At 36.3% G+C, this 21502-nt stretch overlaps 1 protein-coding gene across 1 annotated transcript in view; it reads right to left on the bottom strand.

The window, feature by feature from the left end:
- PIBF1 (progesterone immunomodulatory binding factor 1) overlaps positions 1-21502 on the bottom strand; it is a 229527-nt gene that overhangs the window by 64691 nt on the left and 143334 nt on the right. The window contains exon 13 of the mRNA XM_052650146.1: positions 7444-7546. Coding sequence (XP_052506106.1) covers positions 7444-7546 — 103 coding nt within the window. The remainder of the gene's footprint in view (positions 1-7443; positions 7547-21502) is intronic.

The raw sequence follows: 21502 nt of genomic DNA, 5'->3' as shown, positions 1-21502 counted from the left end.
AGATTACATATTAGAGAAGAAAATATTACTGCACTTGAAGACTTAGTAAGATAAACTATCCAAAAGGAAAGGCCAAAAAAAAGTAAGAAAGAAAGAACAGAACATCATTCGTTCTACTGTAGGACAACCTCAAGCAGGCAAATATATGTGCAATGGAGTCTCCAAAGAGAAGAGAGAGAAAAGGATAGAAAAAAAAAAAACTGGGGGAAATAATGGATGAAACATTTCTAAACTTGATGATCATATTACATAGAAGCTTCCCTTGTGGCTCAGCTGGTAAAGAATCTGCCTGTAATGTGGGAAACTTGGATTTGATCCCTTGGTTGAGAAGATCCCCTGGAGAAGGGAAAGGCTACCCACTCCAGTATTCTAGCCTGGAGAATTAAGTCCATGGGTCGCAAAGAGGTGGACATGACTGAGTGACTTTCACTCCCTATTTACTCACTCACTCATTACATAGAAAAGAAGTCTGAAAAAACCCAAGCACAGGAAACATGAACAACAGCAAGTCACATCATGGTCAAATTGGTTAAACCTAGTGAAAAGAAAATCTTTTTTTTTTTTTCAAAGGCAAGAAGGGAGTTTATTTCTAGCGCGCTAGGGCCCAAGTCTCATCCAGGACAGTGGAATCTGACAAGAGCCAAGAAAATCTTAAAGTCACCAGAAAATAAGACATATTTCCCAGACAGGAACAACGATAAAGACGACAGAGCATTTCTTGGCAAAAACAATACAAACTAGAAGAGAGTGGAGCAACATCTTTCACTGAATATAAGAGTACTGAATATGAGACAGCAAAAAAGTCAACCTTGAATTCTTACCTAGGGAAAATATCTTTCAAAAACAAAGATAAAAACAAACAAACAAAACAAATATGAACCCAGCAATTCTACTCTTCGGTGTATACTAAAAAAAAAAAATTCAAATAGATAGCTAAATGTAGGGTGCCTATCCTCAAATGTTCACAGTAGCATTATTTATAGTCAAAAGATGGAAATGACCCAAATGCCATTAATGGATGAATGGAAAAACAAAATGTGACATATCTGGAAATTTGTTAATTAGCTTAGATGTAGTAACCATTTCATTATGTTTATACATATCATGTTGTATATATTAAACATATATAATTTAAATTAAAAAATAATTAAAAAGCACAATGAAAAACACAAATAAAAATTCAAGCTGTAAAACTTCCAAAGGTGAAGCACAAAAAACATAAGAAAAGACAGATAACTTGATCTTCATCAAAATTATAAACTTTTGTGATTGAAGGAACTAACAAGAAAGCAAAAGACAACCAACAGAATGAGAGAAAATACTGGTAAATCATATAGCTAAAAGAATTTAATAACAAGTACATAAAGAACATTTATGACTCAACAACAAAAAGACAAACAACTCAATTTAAAAATAGGCAAGGGCTTTCAGTAGACATTTCTCCAAAGCTCATTTTAGTTCAGTCGCTCAGTCATGTCCGACTCTTTGTGACCCCATGGACTGCAGCACGCTAGGCTTCACTGTTCATCACCAACTCCTGGAGCTTACTCAAACTCATGTCCACTGAGTCAGTGATGCCATCCAACCATCTCATCCTCTGTCATCCCCTTTTCCTTCTGCCTTCAATCTTTCCCAGCATCAGCGTCTTTTCTAATGAGTCAGTTCTTCGAATCGCCAAAGTACTGAAGATTCAGCTTCAGCATCAATCCTTCCAATGAATATTTAGGACTGATTTCCTTTATGATGGACTGGTTGGATCTCCTTGCAGTCCAAGGGACTCTCCTAGAATCTTCTCCACCACCACAGTTTGAAAGCATCAATTCTTCAGTGCTCACTTTCTTTATAGTCTGACTCTCAAATCCATACATGACTACTGGAGAAACCATAGCTTTGACTGGATGGACCTCTGTCAGCAAAGTAATAACTCTGCTTTTTAATATGCTGTCTGGGTTGGTCATAGTTTTTCTTCCAAGAAGCAAGCATCTTTTAATTTCATGGCTGGAGTCACCATCTACAGTGATTCTGGGAGCCCCCCCAAAATATTCTCTCACTGTTTCCCCATCTATTTGCCATGAAGTGATGGGACCAGATGCCATGATCTTAGTTTTCTGAATGTTGAGTTTTAAGCCAACTTTTTCACTTTCCTCTTTCACTTTAGTTCTACTTCACTTTCCACCATAAGGGTGGTGTCATCTGCGTATCTGAGGTTTTTGATATTTCTCCCAGCAATCTTCATTCCAGCTTGTGCTTCATCCAGTCCAGCATTTCTCATGATGTACTCTGCATATAAGTTAAATAATCAGGGTGACAATATACAGCCTCGATGTACTCCTTTCCTAATTTGGAATCAGTCTGTTGTTTCATGTCCAATTCTAACTGTTGCTTCTTGACCTGCATACAGATCTCTCAGGAGGCAGATAAGGTGGTCTAGTATTCCCATCTCTTGAAGAATTTTCCACAGTTTGTTGTGATCCACACAGTCAAAGGCTTTGACATACTCAATAAAGCTCAAATAGAAGTTTTTCTGGAACTCTCTTGCTTTTTTGATGATCCAGCAGATGTTGGCAATTTGACCTCTGGTTCCTCTGCGTTTTCTAAATCCAGCTTGAACATCTGGAAGTTCACTGTTCTTGTACTGTTGAAGCCTGGCTTGGAGAATTTTGAGCATTATGTTGCTTGCATGTGAGATGAGTGCAGTTATGTGGTAGTTTGAACATTCTTTGGCATTGCCTTTCTTTGAGGATTGGAATGAAAATTGATGTTTTCCAGTCCTGTGGCCACTGCTGAGTTTTCCAAATTTGCTGGCATATTGAGTGCTGCAATTTAACAGTGTCATCTTTTAGGATTTGAAATAGCTCAACTGGAATTCCACATGTCCACTAGCTTTGTTCGTAGTGATGCTTCCTACAGCCCACTTGACTTCACATTCCAGGATGAATGACTCTAGGTGAGTGATCACACCATCATGGCTATCTGGGTCATGAAGATCTTTTTTGTATAGTTCTTCTGTGTATTTTTGCCACCTCTTCTTAATATCTTCTGCTTCTGTTAGGTCCATACCATTTTTGTAGTTTATTGTGCCCATCTTTGCATGAAATGTTCCCCTAGTATCTCTAATTTTCTTGAAGATATCACTAGTCTTTCCCATGCTATTGTTTTCCTCTATTTCTATGCACTGAATATTGGGAAAGGCTTTCTTACTCTCCTTGCTATTCTTTGGAACTCTGCATTCAAATGGGTATATCTTGTATTTCTGCAAAAATGATATACTAATGGCCAATAAACACACAAAATAATGCTTAACATAATTAATTATAAGGTTAATATAAATTGAAATCACGAGACACCATTTCACACTCACTAAGATGGCTAGAATTTAAAAAAACCTAGAAAACAGAAAATATGCATTGGTGAGAATGTGAGAAACTGGAACCCTGAACATTACTGATGGGGATATAAATGGTGCAGTTGCTGTGAAACAGTTCCATGGTTCCTCAAAAAGTTAACAGAATTACCATGTGACCCCAGTAATTCCACTCTTAGGTATGTTCTCGTAACTGAAAATATGTGTTCAAACAAACAAAAATGTACATGAATGCTCAGTGCTGTTTACAATAGGCAAATGATGGAAATGATAAATGTCCACCACTGGTGAACAGATAAACAAAATGTGAAATATTTGTACAATGGAATATTACTTAGTCATAAAAAAATTAAGTACTGATGGTGCAACATATTAATATATGAACCTTGAAAACATTATGCTAAAAGTCAGACACACAAAGGCACATTTTGCATGATTCCATTTACATGAAGTATGTAGAATAGGCCCATAGAGACAGAAAGCACATTAGTGGTTTCCAGGGGCTGGAGGGAAGGGAGACTGAGGAGTAAGTGCTTAGTGCGTTCAGTGTCTCTCTCTGGGTGATGTGAATGTTCTGTAAGTAAACAGTGGTGATGATTGTACATTACAAACATAACAAAAATTATTGAACTGTACAATTTAAAATGTTTAAAATGGTGAATTTTATGTTACGTGAATTTTACTCCAATAAAAAAAGAAAAGGGCTTCCCTGATAGCTCAGCTGGTAAAGAATCTGCCTGCAGTGCAGGAGACCCCGGTTCTATTCCTGGGTCAGGGAGATCCGCTGGAGAAGGGATAAGACTATGTACTCCAGTATTCTTGGGCTTCCCTTGTGGTTCAGCTGGTAAAGAATCTGCCTGCAATGTGGGAGACCTGGGTTTGATCCCTGAGTTGGGAAGATCCCCTGGAGAAGGGAAAGGCTACCCAGTGAACCCTTCTAGTTTATTTGGCTGTAGTAGCATAATGGAGAAATATGTTTCAGTCTTCACTCTTGTTAGGAATAGACAGTCAGAAATGTTAAAAAAAAAAAAAAAAAAAAAAAAAGAAAGAAAGACCAAAAAACCCAAACAACAAAAAGGTAAAATAACATTTTGCAACATACAGAAGTGAAAATAATTTATCTCCAGTGGACCTACTTTATAAATATTGTTAAAAGAAGTATATCAACCAGAAGCAATATGATGCTAGATGGAAACTTGGATTTGCACAAAGGAATAAGAACACCTTTGCTGAAAATCAGTTAAAAATCTACGTGTGAGTCTGTCCCTGGACTCTCTGTTCCAGTTATCCCTGTCTTTATGTCACTTCCACATCATCTTCATTACTGTAGCTTTATAATGTCTTGAAAGTAGATGGTACTGGTCCTCCAGTTCTGTTCAGGTTCAAAGCTTTTTGGCTCTTCTGTGTCGTTTCCACACAAACATTAAAAAAGGATCATAAATTTAAACTACAAAAGATCTACAGGACTATACAGACAAAAACACTCTAACCATGAGTTAGGCAAAGATATTTTAGATATAACATACCAAACACAGTCTAAAAAAGAGTGAACTGAAAAAATGGACAAGATTAAAAACTTTTGCTCTTCGAAGAACAACACTAAGAGATGAAAAGACAGGCCACAGAGTGGGAGAAAATATGTGGAAACCATATAGCTGATAAGAGACTTGTATCTAGAATACACAAATAATTCTCAAAATTCACTAATAAGAAAACAATCTGATATAATGGACAAAAAATTTGAACAGACACTTCTCCCAGTAAGACAAACAAATAGCAAAGATGAATCATTATGAAAATGCAAACTAAAATCACTATGAGAACGGGGTAAACTTAAAAAGACTGACCATATCAAATCATTGCAAGGAGGTAGAGGAACTAGAACTTTCATATGCTGTTAGTGGGAAAAGTAGATAGTATGAACATTTGCAAAACAGTTCGGCAGTTTCTTAAAACATTAGACACCTACCACACAATCCAGCTGTTCCATTCCCAGGCATTTACCCCAGAGAAACAGAAACATATGTTTATATAAAGACTTGTACATGGACGTTCATATCAGCTTTATTTATAATAGGTAAAAACCAGAAATAACCTAAGTATCTATCGAGAAGTGAATGGATGAACAACTGTGGTAAATTCATACAATGGAATGTTCCTCAGCAATGTAAAAGGAATGGACTATGGACAAATCTTGAAATAATTATGCAGAATGAAAGAAGACAGACAAAAAAAATAGTGTGTGCATATTATATATATATAAGGCAACTGGGAGTTGCTCATGTATATATATTCAATTTACATAAAAGTCTAGGAAATGCAAACTAGTCTACAGTGACATAATGCAAATCAGTGGTGGCTTAGGGACAAGGATAGGGGTGGGGAGGGCTGGGACAGGGATTCCCAAGGGACACAAGGAAACATTGGCAGCGACACATGTGTTCACTGTCTTTGTTTTGGTGATGATTTCATGGTTATGCATGTCAGTTATATTGTACAGATTAAATCTGTGCAGATTAGTTTACATCAATTATGACTCAATAAAGCTGCTATAAAAGGAATATCTGTTTTCATTTTGAATACTTTTTTAGCACTTTGATTTAGACAATTCATTTATGTATAATCTCAGTATAATTTGAATAACATAGAAATTAATGTTAAATTTAAATATTAGTCAGTTGATTTTTATCTCTGTATTAATTCTCAGAAATTCCTACGTGGTTTAAATATATAAATTACTCAAAAGAATACAGATTCTAACAGACTTTCCCTCCTGTTTTTTCAACATCTATCATGAATAGTATTCTAGTATAGAAGCAATCTAATATTATCACCTTTCAGCTAATTAGTTTATGGAATTCTTTTCCAATTTAAGAAAATTTTTCTAAGGCAGGAAAAAGTAAAATCCATGGAATATATCAAATTCTAATACTTTTTTCAATTGCAAGGGAAAAAGTATACACTACAGTCAGTAGAAACCTTTTTAGGGTTACTGATTCTCAGTAAGTCTTATGAAAGAATTTCAAATATACACAAAAGTACAGAACTGAATACTGAATCTATATGTACCCATCACCAAGCTTCAATCATTATCAATATTTTGAGATTCTTGTATTATCTACTGAGCTCCTCCCTTATATTTTTATGGAACATGAATTCCAGGCATCATAATACACATCACATCACATCATACCATATCATATCATATCACATCATATCATATCACAAATAGTTTGAGCATAAAGATCCTCCTAATGCTGTAGTATTAAAAGCACATTACAAAGAAGGCACTAGGTAGACAAATATCAGCAGGTCTGTAGGCAAACAAATGCAGAATATATGGTACATATTAATAGTTTTTAATATACTCATTTAAAAGTCCCTTTATTATAAGACCTAAAATACTAACATAGAAAAATTCATTATGCTGAAACTCAGGAAGTAAAGGGAATGGTATGAAGGTGGTATCTTTGGTTTGAATTGTTTTATTACTTGAATTTCAGAAGCATAGAAAATTGGAATTAGATACTGATTAAATAAGAAGATTGGAAGTACTATGTAAAATGTATATATTGTCTTTAAATGATACAGTAAAATGATAAGCAAAAGAAATATAAATTTGAGTTTTTAAAAAGTAAGTATCATTTGGGAACTATCATATATCAAAGACTGTGAGGGGTTAAGTGTATACCAGTCAAGTGTGTTTAATAGATAAGTCATTTTTCATCAAGGAAGTCAAAAAGAAAATTTATTTGAAAAATGAGGCTTTAGTTTAAAACTTAAAATGCCACCAAAATTTGCTAAACTTGCTTTGCCAGTGTATATTTACAGAAATCAAAGCTTTGTCTGTCTAGCCTGCATTTATATTTAGTCTGGGTATTTAATCTCTTTTTTTGATCTTAGTTTTTACCATACACTGTAAGTTGCTTTATTCAGTTAGTTTTCATAGACTATAAAATCATTTTGTACTAGCAAACAGCTTATTTTGAAACTGCTCAGAAAATACACAAAGGAATAACAAGGAATTACAATCAACACTGTGATTCTTTACATGTGTTTCATTTGTTTAGGTTATTTACCTCTTGTGAAAGCTGTGTTACTTGGTTCTTTTGATGGTCCAGGTCTTTTAAAACCAACGAGTTTTGTTTTTCTAACTGAAGCACTCTTCTTGCCAAGTGGACACTAGGAGAATGGAATAAGAAAATCAATGTGTACAAAAGAGGATTACTACCTCAAACATTAAAAATGTGCCTGTGTGCTTGAAAATTGACCGTCTCCTAATAATATTTATATATTAACAGAAAAATAGAGTCAAGTAATATTCTCAGGTGTCAGCAGTAGAAGACCAACATCCCAACAACTCAGAATTTTGAAAGTAACATAAAAAATCTTCATGATAATGCAACTGTGATATGTTGATTATCACAGTAATAGTTTCTAGCTGTTGCTATAAAAGTGGAGAGTTACATTGTGATATCTGCTTGAAAAGACCACAAGAAAGCAATTTACAGCTTTTCTCCATTTTTTATAAAAATTTCCCTTTTACAAACAAATAAGGCAATTAGTTGAAACAATAATAACCTTGCACTTACAACATAATGTATTTCATAACAAAAAACATAACTAAAAAGATTTTTTATTGAAAATAGAGATGGAAAACATGTAGGAAAAGTAGAGACAGATGTCTAATAGTAAAGGTAAAGATTCTGTACTAAAAGAAATCACTAAAAGATCACACTGTGATCACCACATCACAACTTATTTACTGAGTGTAATCTTCAGTATTTATAATCACATTAAATGAAAAATGTCCCAATTCCACTTTTAAGACACAATGGGAAAAAAAAAAAAAGGCTCAGCTATAAAATCGTTTTTCCTAATCACTGGGGACACAATGTTTTAAAAACTGCTAAAAATGCTAAAAAGGCTTGTTCTGTAATTCCAGAAACTTAAAAATTTAATATTTATTACATTTTCATAGTCCATAAACTTAGTCCATTAATCCTAGAATCTCAAGATCTGCACAAATTGAGAAGACAGGATGTTCTACAATGACAGGAAGAAAAATATTTTCATTCTAACTCAAATTATAGGCAAGAAATAATTTCATTGTATTTTAAATACTTCCTAACATACACCCGGGAGAAATATCAATAACCTCAGATATGCAGACGACACCACCCTTACGGCAGAAAGTGAAGAGGAACTAAAAAGCCTCTTGATGAAAGTGAAAGTGGAGAGTGAAAAAACTGGCTTAAAGCTCAACATTCAGAAAACGAAGATCATGGCATCTGGTCCCATCACTTCATGGGAAATAGATGGGGAAACAGTGTCAGACTTTATTTTTTGGGGCTCCCAAATCACTGCAGATGGTGATTGCAGCCATGAAATTGAGACGCTTATTCCTTGGAAGAAAAGTTATGACCAACCTAGATAGCACATTCAAAAGCAGAGACATTACTTTGCCAAGAAAGGTCCGTCTAGTCAAGGCTATAGTTTTTCCAGTGGTCATGTATGGATGTGAGAGTTGGACTGTGAAGAAAGCTGAGAGCTGAAGAATTGCTACTTTTGAACTGTGGTGTTGGAGAAGACTCTTGAGAGTCTCTTGGACTGCAAGGAGATCCAACCAGTCCATTCTGAAGGAGATCAGCCCTGGAATTTCTTTGGAGGGAATGATGCTAAAGCTGAAACTACAGTACTTTGGCCACCTCATGCGAAGAGTTGACTCATTGGAAAAGACTCTGATGCTGGGAGGGATTGGGGGCAGGAGGAGAAGGGGACGACAGAGGATGAGATGGCTGGATGGCATCACCAACTCGATGGACGTGAGTTTGAGTGAACTCCGGGAGTTGGTGATGGACAGGGAGGCCTGGCGTGCTGCGATTCATGGGGTCGCAAAGAGTTGGGCACGACTGAGCGACTGAACTGAACTGAACATCAGAAAAAGGAATTCATACAAAACTCTGGAAAAAATTGCTAAATATCACCCTATATACCTATTTCTAAGAACCCGTTATTCAAAATGATGAGTTCTTTTGTTATACAGTGAACTGGGTAGCTCACTTAGGTATGCTCATATCTGAGTTTCTATCCTTGCGACACCTAAGATTTTGCCTTAATAACCAATTAAAGTTAGAGATGGAAAACACACAGTCTTTCTGTGCCTGACAATCATTTTTTACAAAAAAACAGCTTTATCAACATGAAATTTTCTTGATATGTAATTTACAATACCATAAATCCCATCGATTTAAACTTTACAATTCAATAGGTTTTAGTATATACAGAGTTGTACAACTATCACTATAATTTAGTTTTAGAATATTTTCATTACTCCTCCCCCTCAAAAAAAATTTGTACCCATTAGCATTACTCTCTTTACTCCCTGTTTAGTCTGAGGGAGTCACTCATTTACTTTCTTCCTTTATTGATTTTTAAGGTATTTGCAGTTTAGTTAATTTCAGTCGCTCAGTCGTATCCGACTCTTTGCAACCCTATGCATTGCAGCATGCCAGGGTTCCTTGTCCATCACCAACTCCCGGAGCTTACTCAAACTCATGTCCATCGAGTCAGTGATGCCACCCAACCATCTCATCCTCTGTTGACCCCTTCTCCCCCTGTCCTCAATCTTTCCCAGCATCAGGATCTTTTCCAAAGAATCACTTCTTCACATCAAGTGGCCACAGTATTGGAATTTCAGCTTCAGCATCAGTCCTTCCAATGAATATTCAGGACTGATTTCCTTTAGGATGAACTGGTTGGATTTCCTTGCAGTCCAAGGGACTCTCAAGAGTCTTCTCCAGCAAACACAGTTCAAAAGCATCTTTAGTGCTCAGCTTTCTTTATAAATCCAACTCTCACATCCATAACATGACTACTGGAAAAACCATAGCTTTGGCTAGACGGACCTTTGTCAGCAAAGTAATGTCTCTGCTTCTTAATATGCTGTCTAGGTTGGTCATAGCTTTTCTTCTAAGGAGCAAGCATCTTTTAATTTCATGGCTGGAGTTACCACCTGCAGTGATTTTGGAGCCTCCCAAAACAAAGTCTCTCACTGTTTCCATTGCTTCCCCATCTATTTGCCATAAAGTGATGGGACTGGATGCCATCATCTTAGTTTTCTGAAATACTGAGTTTTAAGCCAGCTTTTTCACTCTCCTCTTTCACTCTCATCAAGAGGCTCTTTAGTTCTCCTTCACTTTCTGCCATAAGGGTGGTGTCATGTTTCTGATATTTCTCCCTGCAATCTTGATTCCAGCTTGTGCTTCTTCCAGTCCGGCATTTCACAAGATATACTATGCATATAAGTTAAATATTCAGGGTAACAATATACAGCCTTGACGTAAACCTTTCCCGATATGGAACCAGTCTGTTGTTCCATGTCCAGTTCTAACCGTTCTTGGCCTGGATACAGATTTTTCAGGAGGCAGGTAGGGTGGTCTGGTATTCCCTACTCTTTAAGAATTTTCCTCAGTTTGTTGTTTATGGCTACCGTATACTCAATCCCCCAATGTAAAATATATCAAGTTCTCTAAAATCTGGCTTTAAAATAAGATAGAGATCTTCTTCAAATAAAATAAGTTTTAATGATAATTTTATGTTATGTTTACATTTTAAATCTGTTGATTCATCTTTGCAAACATCAGTATTACATATCATTAGCTGTGTCTTTTCATTAGGTTAATTTAAAAACTTTGCAGTTATCTTCATTCATACTTTCATTCTCTTCTTCTCATCCTCCATACATGTTAAAATTAACTCTTTTATCTTTCTGTCTCCAACAGAACTCAGTATTAGGGTCTTTTTTGACATGGCAATTTCTTAATAAATGTATGTTGGTAGTACGGATCATATTTGTATAGTGTTCAGTATAAAGAATACAATCAAACACTATCATATAGAAACAGTTATTGATGAGATTAAATGAAATAAAGAATGCACAAAAATAATGAGATGCAAAGGTCACCCCTTACTAACATTTTCAAGCAGTTAATGACTTGAAGAGATCAAGTTTAATAATATTAAACAGCTCATTCGGTTTGGGTGCTTTTTGTTTTGTTTGGGAATTGCCTAATGCTCTTCTGCAGATATGGTGTGATACCACTTATCAACGTAAAATACCACATAACACAAACCACTGAATTCAAGAAATTCTTGGTATGCTGGTGCTTAAGCCCTAACACCAAAGCTATCACTACTTTGAATTTCCCTGCTTTTGGTTGGAGAATTCTGAGGGAGAAAAATCTACTCTAAATAGAAGGAAGGTATCTTACAATTTCTTGAAATCACCCAGAAATGTGTTCTACAGTATTTCAATGGATATTTCATAGCACTACTTGATTGAGAAAACTTTACTAACAACTGATGCTGATGGGAACAACTGTGACTATTACTATGAATGCTAATATTGTTGTTTATGACCAATATTTAGAAAATGAAAGCCACTATGGTACAATTGGTCTACAACTGACCCACTAATCATGCTTTAAAAATTCACTTCCAAGTCAGTAGTAAGGACAGCAGAATACATCTTCTCACAGATTACTAGAAATCACGTTACAGTTCTCAAATTGCCCTTAAGAGTCCTTGTTCTAGGGAAAAAAGAAAAAGAATATAGTATCAAGAATAAAAAAATACTATGAGATACTTTTTCTTCAAAAAATAAAATATTTAAGCACACAGAACACTCAGGAGAAACAATAAATAAAAATTTCATCATTATAATACCTGCAGTTAAACTTTTTAAAAATGATAAAAAGAAAATTAGCAATTATTTCCCTCTGGATCATGACTATCAATGACTGCAGAAAAGCAAGCTGAGTTGGAAGAAACATATTCATTAATTAATAAAATAATCATGAACATTCTCTTTCAACAAACATTTACTAAAAACCTATCATCTATACAGGCACTAGGATTTCACAATTTCTTCCTGGAGGAGCTAACTGAAGAAGTTGGGCAAGTAAAAAAAAATTATAGTAGTACATTAAATAATATAAAAGGCCACACTGAAGAATGAAAATTAACTAATGCAGTGACAAAGCAGAGAAACTGCATTCTGGGTAGAGGGAAAAACAGAAGTGAAGAATGATCTGCTGGAGAAAATTGAAAGCAGTATGGTATGGATTGGAGCTTCCCAAGTAGCTCAGCAGTAAAGAATCTGTTGCCATACATGAGAGGCAAGAGAAGCAAGTTTGATCCCCGGGTTGGGAAGATCCCCTGGAAGAGGGCATGGCAACCCACTCCAGTATTCTTGCCAGAAAAATATCATAGACAGAGGAGCTTGGCAGGCTACAGTCCATGAGGTCACAAAGAGATGGACATGACTGGAGCGAGTGAGCATGCATATAAGACACTTTTCATGTGACAGTGTGTGCATACAACATATATATGTACATATAAATATATAAATATATGTGAGTGACAAAGAGTTGGACACAATTCAGCAACTAAAGACACACACATACACACAGACATATAATATTCCTGAGTACACGCTCAGTTTTTTCCCCTTAATAGGGATTCATAGGAAAAGTTTGGAGACTACTGTTCTAGGCCAGTTTTGTCCAACAGAATATAATACAAGCTACACATGCAACTTAAATTTTCTATTAGCCACATTAAAAAGGTACAAAGCCCTTACTTCATGATATCAAAAATTATCTCAAAGTGAATCAAAGATTTATATGAAAGGGTTAAAAGTATAAATTCTTAGAAGAAAACACAGAAGAAAATCTTCATGAACTTGGATCTGGGAAAAGATCCTCAGATATGGCACCAAAAGTACAAATGACAAAAGACACAAACTGGACTGAATTAAAATTAAAAAGTTTTGCACTTCAAAAGACACCATCAAGAAAGTGAAAAGAGGGACTTCCTTGGTGGTCCAGTGGTTAAGAATCCACCTGCCAATGCAGATGACATGGTTTCAATCCCTGGTCCAAGAAGATCCCACATGTCATGGAGCAAATAAGCCCACATGCTACTACTACTGAAGCCTGCGAGCTCTAGGGCCTGTGTTGCACAACACAGAAGCCACTGCAATGAGAAGCCCATGCACCACGGTGAAGAGTAGCCCCCATTTGCTGCAACTAGAGAAAGTCCAGGCATAGCAACAAAGAGCCTGAGCAGCCAAAAGTAAATAAGTTAAAAAAAAAAAAAAGAGTAAGTGAAAAGGTAACCCACAGAACTGGCAAAGAAGATTTCAAAATACATATCTGGTAAGGGACTGAACTGTGGTGTTGGAGAAGACTCTTGAGTCCCTTGGACTGCAAGGAGATCCAAACCAGTCAATTCTAAAGGAGATCAGTCCTGGATGTTCTTTGGAAGGAATGCTGCTACAGCTGAAACTCCAGTACTTTGGCCACCTCATGCGAAGAGTTGACTCATTGGAAAAGACTCTGATGCTGGGAGGGACTGCGGGCAGGAGGAGAAGGGGACGACAGAGGATGAGGTGGCTGGATGGCATCACTGACTCGATGGACGGATGTGAGTTTGAGTGAACTCCGGGAGATGGTGATGGACAGGGAGGCCTGGTGTGCTGTGATTCATGGGGTCACAAAGAGTCGGACACGACTGAGCGACTGAACTGAACTGAACTGAAGGCACTTGGAGATACCAAGGGAAGATTTCATGCAAAGGTAGGCACAATAAAGGGCAGAAATGTAATGGACCTAACAGAAGCACAAGATATTAAAAAGAGGTGGCAAGAATACACAAAAGAACTATACAAAAAAGATCTTCATAACCCAGATAATCGTGATGGTGTGATCATTCACCTAGAGCCAGACATCCTGGTACATGAAGTCAAGTGGGCCTTAGGAAGCATCACTACAAGCAAAACTAGTGGAGGTGATGAAATTCCAGTTGACTATTTCAAATCCTAAAAGATGATGCTGTGAAAGTGCTGTGATCAATATGCCAGCAAATTTGGAAAACTCGGCAGTGGCCACAGGACTGGAAAAGGTCAGTTTTCATTCCAATCTCAAAGAAAGGCAATGCCAAAGAATGTTCAAACTACTGCACAATTGCACTCATCTCACATGCAAGCAAAGTAATGCTCAAAATTCTCCAAGCTAGGCTTCAATAGTATGTGAACCAAGAACGTCCAGATGTTCAAGCCGGATTTAGAAAAGGCAGAAGAAAGAAAGAAAGAAGAAAGAAAGTGAAGTAGCTTAGTTGTGTCCGACTCTTTGCGAGCCCATGGACTGTCTTCTCCATCCATGGGATTTTCCAGGCAAGAATACTGGAGTGGGTTGCATTTCCTTCTCCAGGGGATCTTCCCAACCCAGGGATCGAGCCCAGGTCTCCCACATTGCAGGCAGATGCTCTACCCTCTGAGCCACCTGGGAAGCCCCAGAAAAGGCAGAGGAACCAGAGATCATATTACCAACATCCACTGGATTACAGAAAAAGCAAAAGAATTCCAGAAAAACCTCTACTTCTGCTTCATTGACTATGCTAAAGCCTTTGACCGTATGGATCACAACAAACTGTGCAAAATTCTTAAAAAGATGGCAATATTAGACCACCTTACCTTGCTCCTGAGAAACCTGTACGCAGGTCAAGAAGCAAACAGTTAGAACTGGACATGGAATAATAGATTGACTTCAAATTGGGAAAGGAGTACATCAAGGCTGTATATTGTCACCCTGCTAATTTAACTTAAATGCAGAGTACATCATGCGAAATGTCAGGCTGGAAGAAGTACAAGCTGGAATCAAGATTGCAGGGAGATATAACCTGCAATAACCTCAGATATGCAGATGACACCATCCTTATGGCAAAAAGTGAAGAGGAACTAAAGAACCTCTTGATGAGAGTGAAAAAGCTGGCTTAAAACTCAACATTCAAAAAATTAAGATCATGGCATTTGGTCCCATCACTTCATGGCCATAGATGGGGAAACAATGGAAAGAGAGAGTGACTTCATTTCCTTGGGCTCCAAAATCACTGCAGATGGTAACTCAAGCTATGAAATTAAAAGATGCTTGCTCCTTGGATGAAAAGCCATGAGCAACCTAGATAACATATTAAAAAGAAGAGACATTACTTTGCTGACAAAGGTCTGTCTATCCAAAGCTATGGGTTTTCCAGTAGTCATGTATGGATGTGAGAGTTGGACTACAAAGAAAGCTGAGTGCCAAAGAATTGATGCTTTTGAATTCTGGTGTTGGAGTAGACTCCTGAGACTCCCTTGGACTGCAAGGAGATCAGACTAGTCAATGATAAAGGAAATCAGTCTTGAATATTCATTGGATGGACTGATGCTGAAGCTCCAATACTTTGGCCACCTGATATGAAGAGCTGACTCATTGGAAAAGACCCTGATGAAGGCAGGAGGAGAAGGGGATGACAGAGAATGAGATGGTTGGATGGCATCACTGACTTGATGGACATGAGTTTGAGCAGGCTCCAAGAGTTGGTGATGGACAGGGAAGTCTGGAGCCCTGTAGTCCATGCTGTTGCAAAGAGTCGGTCCCTTAACTATATTATGTTGAGTTATGTTCCTTCTATGCCTACTTTCTGCAGAGGTTTTTTAAAATTATAAATGGGTGTTGAATTTTGTTGAAAGCTTCATCAATTGAGATGATCATATGGTTTTCTCTTTTCATTTGTTAATATGGTGCATCACATTGATTAATTTGTATATATTAAAGAGTCCTTGCATCCCTGGATAAAGTTCACTTGATCATGATATATGATCTTTTTAATGTGTTGTTAGATTCTGTTTGCTAGAGCGTTGTTGTGGACTTTTGCATGTATGTTCACCAGTGATATTGGCCTGTAACTGTCTTTTTTTGCGGTATCTTCATCTGATTTTGGTATCAGGGTGATGGTGGCCTCACAAAATGAGTTTGGGAGTTCTCCTTCCTCTGAAATTTTCTGGAAGACTTTGAGGATAAGTGGTAGCTCTTCCCTAAACTTTTGGCCGAATTCACCTGTGACTGCTTTTATATTTCAACCTCCTAAATATTTAAATGTGGCATGTTGCTGTGCTGAGTAGTTTGATGTTACAGGTATATTCTTTTAGAAATCTGGGATATTAGAAGTCAGAAGAAAGGACGTGATTTTAGCTTAAACGAAATTCAAGGCAAGACAAATGAACAATTGCTCAACTATGCTGAGTTTATGTCTCCTTAACTACAATGCACATACAATGAAAACAAGTCTTTATAGTGAGTTCTTTATAATGAATAACCAGGGATACAGTCAGGAAAAATGACTCCTGTTAAAGTTTGGTTGGTAGGCTATTTATTTATTTAGTACTGAACTCCTCAAGAAAGCACTGCTTTTACAGGCTCTTTGTTGGGATACTATAGTAGGTACAGCATTCAATTCTTTGTAATTACTTAATTGCCATGTGATTTTTTTTACCTGCACCAAGATTAAATTTGACATGAACTAGAAACTAATACCACCAGAGTATAGTTTTATATTTAAATTTTAAACTAAATTTTTACCTGTTATACGGTAAAATTAATTCCCATGGGTTATCTCTTAGCTTTCTTCAGCACCTCATGACTCCAAATAAAAGTTACTATTTTGGATTTGTCAATGGAAGTCAGCACTTCTGATTATCACACACAATTTCATAGAAGCATAGCCCAGCCAAAGGGAACATGGTTGACCCTCGCTCATATCTGAGTTATCAAAGCACAGTGGGGGACTGATACTCTGTCTTGAGTCCTTCAATACTGGATACTTCACTCAGTATTACCAAAATTTAAATACTAACTGTATATACTCAGGTACCTGCTAATTAGTTACATAGACTGAAATAACATTTGGGTTTTTGATCTTCTTCAGTTTTAGAAGGTCAGAGTTCTGTCCCTATTAGCATGGCATGAAGAAATGGTTCAAAAAAAGGGCATACAGGCCAGAATGATTTCAGCTTCAGAGAGCACCAGGTTGCTCCCTGCTCTGCCCACTTTCTTGGCAGTTACAGGGACTAAATAAATAGTGGTTTATTCTGATTACCTATAGTTGTATGTCTTTTTCTAGTTTTTCTGTAGGGTTAAACTTTCAAGTTGATTAGCAGTAGCTTTTCAAAGGACTATTCCTAAAACCAACCCAAATGAAATAAGCACAACTTTTCTCTAAGGACAAAAATGAGAACTCACATATATGAGAATAAAGGAGAGGAAAACAAAATTACTTTATGCTCAAAAGTCTGCTAGAGAAAAATAAAAGCTCCCTCTGTGTTATCTTTTCCTTTATTATAAAGATTAGTCTACTGTGAAAGTTTCAACTTAAAGCTCTTTATAAAACTAGACAGAAACTAAAACAAAGGTCAGTAGTATGCAGTAAATCTTGCAATTTGAAAGGTTTAAAAACCCTCAGAAAAGTCTCCACATTCAGGTCTGCCAAAACAAACAGAGATGCACACACTAGGACCACGTTAGTGCCTGGGTGTGTTGCCCATTTAGTATTACAAGTTAAAGAGCATAACCAAAACATGTAACCAGAAAATCTTGTTTGCTATTTTCAAAACAATCATGACCGAAACAAAAACATTACTTCAGATTTTCAAGTTTAGTCAAGTCAAGGAGAGCTTATTTTATTTTAATCTGCTTTAATTGTCTAAGCCCTTTTAACTTTCCATGACTTTGGCCCAGAAAGCTTAATACAATATTTAGTTATTGCTCATATCTCTCTTGAAAATTCAAACTGGGAGCACCCTTATTTAACAATTGTAATGCGTTTAGGATACATTTCTGGAATTTATTTTTCAAACTAATTTTGAAAAGTTAGTTTTGTTACTTCTTTATGGGAAACTGGCATTATGGTCTATGTCTTAAGAAACTGAGTTATATCAAAGAATGTGAATCTCAAAACTAGTTTCATGTCCAGGGGTTGTTTCTACTAATTACTTCAAGAGGGTCTCATTACAATAAAACAAAATTGTTTTAAAGGAAAATTCAAATTATGCCTCCCCAGCATTTTTGGAACACTGGCCTTATCTCTAAAATCAATGCTTTGATCAATTTATTTTAAGGAACATTAACTAACATAACAAACTTCACTTGAACACCTACTCGATGCCAGGCATTCACTGTGATGAACTTCGCATCCATTTTCTCATTTTAATTTCATAATATGCCTTAAGTGGCAATAGGCAACTAGTGAAAATTTTCAGTGACTGTCGATTTACTAATGGCAATATGGCACTCAAAAACAGAAGGCCTACAAACTAAAGTTTTGAATAACCATTGAAATTTATCTATTTGAAGAATATCCAATGATATAAGAAAATGTTCAGGGTAAAATTAGAAGACAAAAAGTTAAACTTCATTAATAAACTTCAAGTTACATACAATAATACCATAAATATGTAGAAAAATATATCTATCTGTATACATTTTTGAATGGTTATCTTTGGATAGCAGGATTACTGGTAATTTTACCAATTTTCTAAAATAAACACGGATTATTTTTATAATCAGAAACCCCCTCCAATTAAGTGCTACCCTGAAATACCTGAATTGGTTGTTGAATATTTGTTGTTGTTAAGTGCCTAAGTTGTGTCTGACTCTTTTGCAACCCCTCGGAATGTGGCTTGCCAGGCTCCTCTGTTCATGGGATTTCCCAGGCAAGAACACTGGAGAGGGTTGCCATTTCCTTCTCCAGAGGATCTTCCCTATCCAGGGATTGAACTTGCGTCTCCTGCTTTGTTAGACGGATTCTTTACCATTGAGCCACCAGGGAATTGGTTGTTGAATATATGAGATTTCAAATCAAACACTGTATGAATGGGGTATACTGTATAGCAGATGTGAAACAAGCTCCTTTGAGATTTCAATACACTTTGTTATGGGCTGATGTATAATGGAAACTTTGTTATGTAAATATTTCATGGGCCATTCTGTTATTTTATAAGTCACCTTAAGCTTCCATTTTTTAAATTTTAAATGTGACAAATTAAATATAAATTTTCTAGAAGATTATATTGCTTTCATCTTTTTTCTTTTTGAATTGGAGGATAATTGCTTTACAATGTTGTATTGGTTTCTGCCATACAACAATCTTAAATAAATTAAACCTAAAGTACAAAGCCATTTACTTCTTTACAAATATCCATCAGGAAATCAAATAAGGACTTTGCAAACTTCAGAAATGCATCAGATCCTCAAAAGGGGTTTTCTTTGCCATGGGTCAACTTTGTGCGTACAGTAGGTACTCAATAAAAGTTGTTGAATGAATGGAAAAAGGAATGCATAAATGTCCTCTTTGGCTATCCAGACTTACTTTCCCTTCACTCCATTTAGATGACCTGAGAAGCACTTCCTCAAAATAACCCTCTGGTTCATCATGAGAAGAATGCCTGGCACCAGCTGGTAGGAGGTATTAATAGCATGCCCATTAGGCACTTGTTCAAGGCACATAGATAGCTCAGTGATAAAATCTTTAGAAATATTTGAACAGACAGTTAAGATTATGCAGAACATGAATCAGTTGTGGTTCCTTATATTTTCAGTCTAAATATTAAGAAATTAACATCTGTTTTGGAAATTCCAAAAAAAATATTAAGGTTAATAGTAATAATTGCTTTCAATTTTAGAATAACTCAGTATTTGGGGCTACCAAAAGAAACCTTACAAGTGAAAATTTCTTTTTTCTTGTGAACAAGATGCATTTGAAGGAATTGGATGCAAAAATTATGGACTTTTTCCTTCAAATTTCAATTTTTAGCATTTTACCAATCATTTGCCACTGATTAAAAAAAAGTTGCTTGCCCATAAAATCACTTTTCTATTTTTCCCTTGGCAATATAATCCTCAAATACAGAAATACCCTGAAAATGACAAATTATCCTAGGTCATCCTTAGTGAACTCGGAGGGACTCGGGGAAGAATGTGAATGGAATGGGATTACACCCAATTTTTCAAATAATACATAATTTAGAAATACTTGCATCTTCACTAAACAGAATTAACCATGCCAGCTACAATTTGTTATCTAGTAGTCAACTATCCTTGATCTATTTAGTGTAATTAGTAGGAAACACAAGTCCTAAGCATCTTTTTGTTACCTCTCATAAAATGACCTGTATCTATAAACACATGTTATCTTCTGAGCCAAAGCTTCTATAAAAGTGTTAGAGTTAAGATTAATTGTTTTTCTTACTTAGTATGTAATGTCTCTAAATGTTTAAATCAATTCATATAAAAATAACAGATAAATAAGCAGCTTTGAATCCTCAAATACTTAGATGAAGAGACAATTCTGCTAGCTATCTCACACCATGCTGGGTAGAGACAATGGAGAATAAACAAGAATAAGACGTACTTGCTGACCTTGAGGATCTTTCCATCTGGCTGGGGAAGCAATATGGAAATGAGAGCTAGCAAGATAAAGACAAATGCTTGTTGTGTGGTTACATGGAAAATAGATGTTTATAGGCAGGGAGATATACTACCATCATTTTGGGTAGACAGACAAATAAGGCTGGAGAAGCAGAGCTACATGGAAGGGCTCAGAAGTCTGACAGAAACATTTAGATTTGTTATGGTAGCAAATGGGACTCTTTTGGCAAAGCAGGATGAATTTAGGTGGGAGAAAGGAGTTAGGTCAACTAGAAAACCAATTAATATAGGTACAATTTTCTCTTGGCATACTTTAAATAAATAGTATTTTATAAAATAACTGGTGGATCTTCTAAAAATTTTCTTGGTCTTCATAAAGTCTTTTATATTTTCAGTCACAATATATCTGCTGGGCTTTCCTGATGGCTCAGCAGTAAAAGAATCTTCCTGCAATGTAGGAGTCATAGGAGCCACGGTTTTGATCCCTGGGTCGGGAAGATCCCCTGGAGGAAGAAATGGCAACTCATTCCAGTATTCCTGCCTGGAAAATCCCATGGAAAGAGGATCCTGGTGGGCTATAGTCAACGGGGTCAGAGTCAGACTCGAGTGAGTGACCAGTGCATATATGCTAGCTCGCTCTCTTTCTCTCTCAATCTTTTTCTCTCTCTCTTTCAAGTATAAGTCAAGGAATGTGCACAGGCGAATATGAAACAAGGGAAAAAAGGAAACACAATTCATTAATTTTAACCTGAAAAAATTTAAATGCTGCCATTATCAGCATTTAAATGCTGCCATTATCATTGAATCCAATTCGAGGAAAATTCTAATGTAT

The sequence above is a fragment of the Budorcas taxicolor genome, chromosome 12, assembly GCF_023091745.1.
Source record: "Budorcas taxicolor isolate Tak-1 chromosome 12, Takin1.1, whole genome shotgun sequence".
NCBI lineage: Eukaryota > Metazoa > Chordata > Mammalia > Artiodactyla > Bovidae > Budorcas > Budorcas taxicolor.
This window is presented reverse-complemented; position numbering and strand designations above follow the sequence as displayed.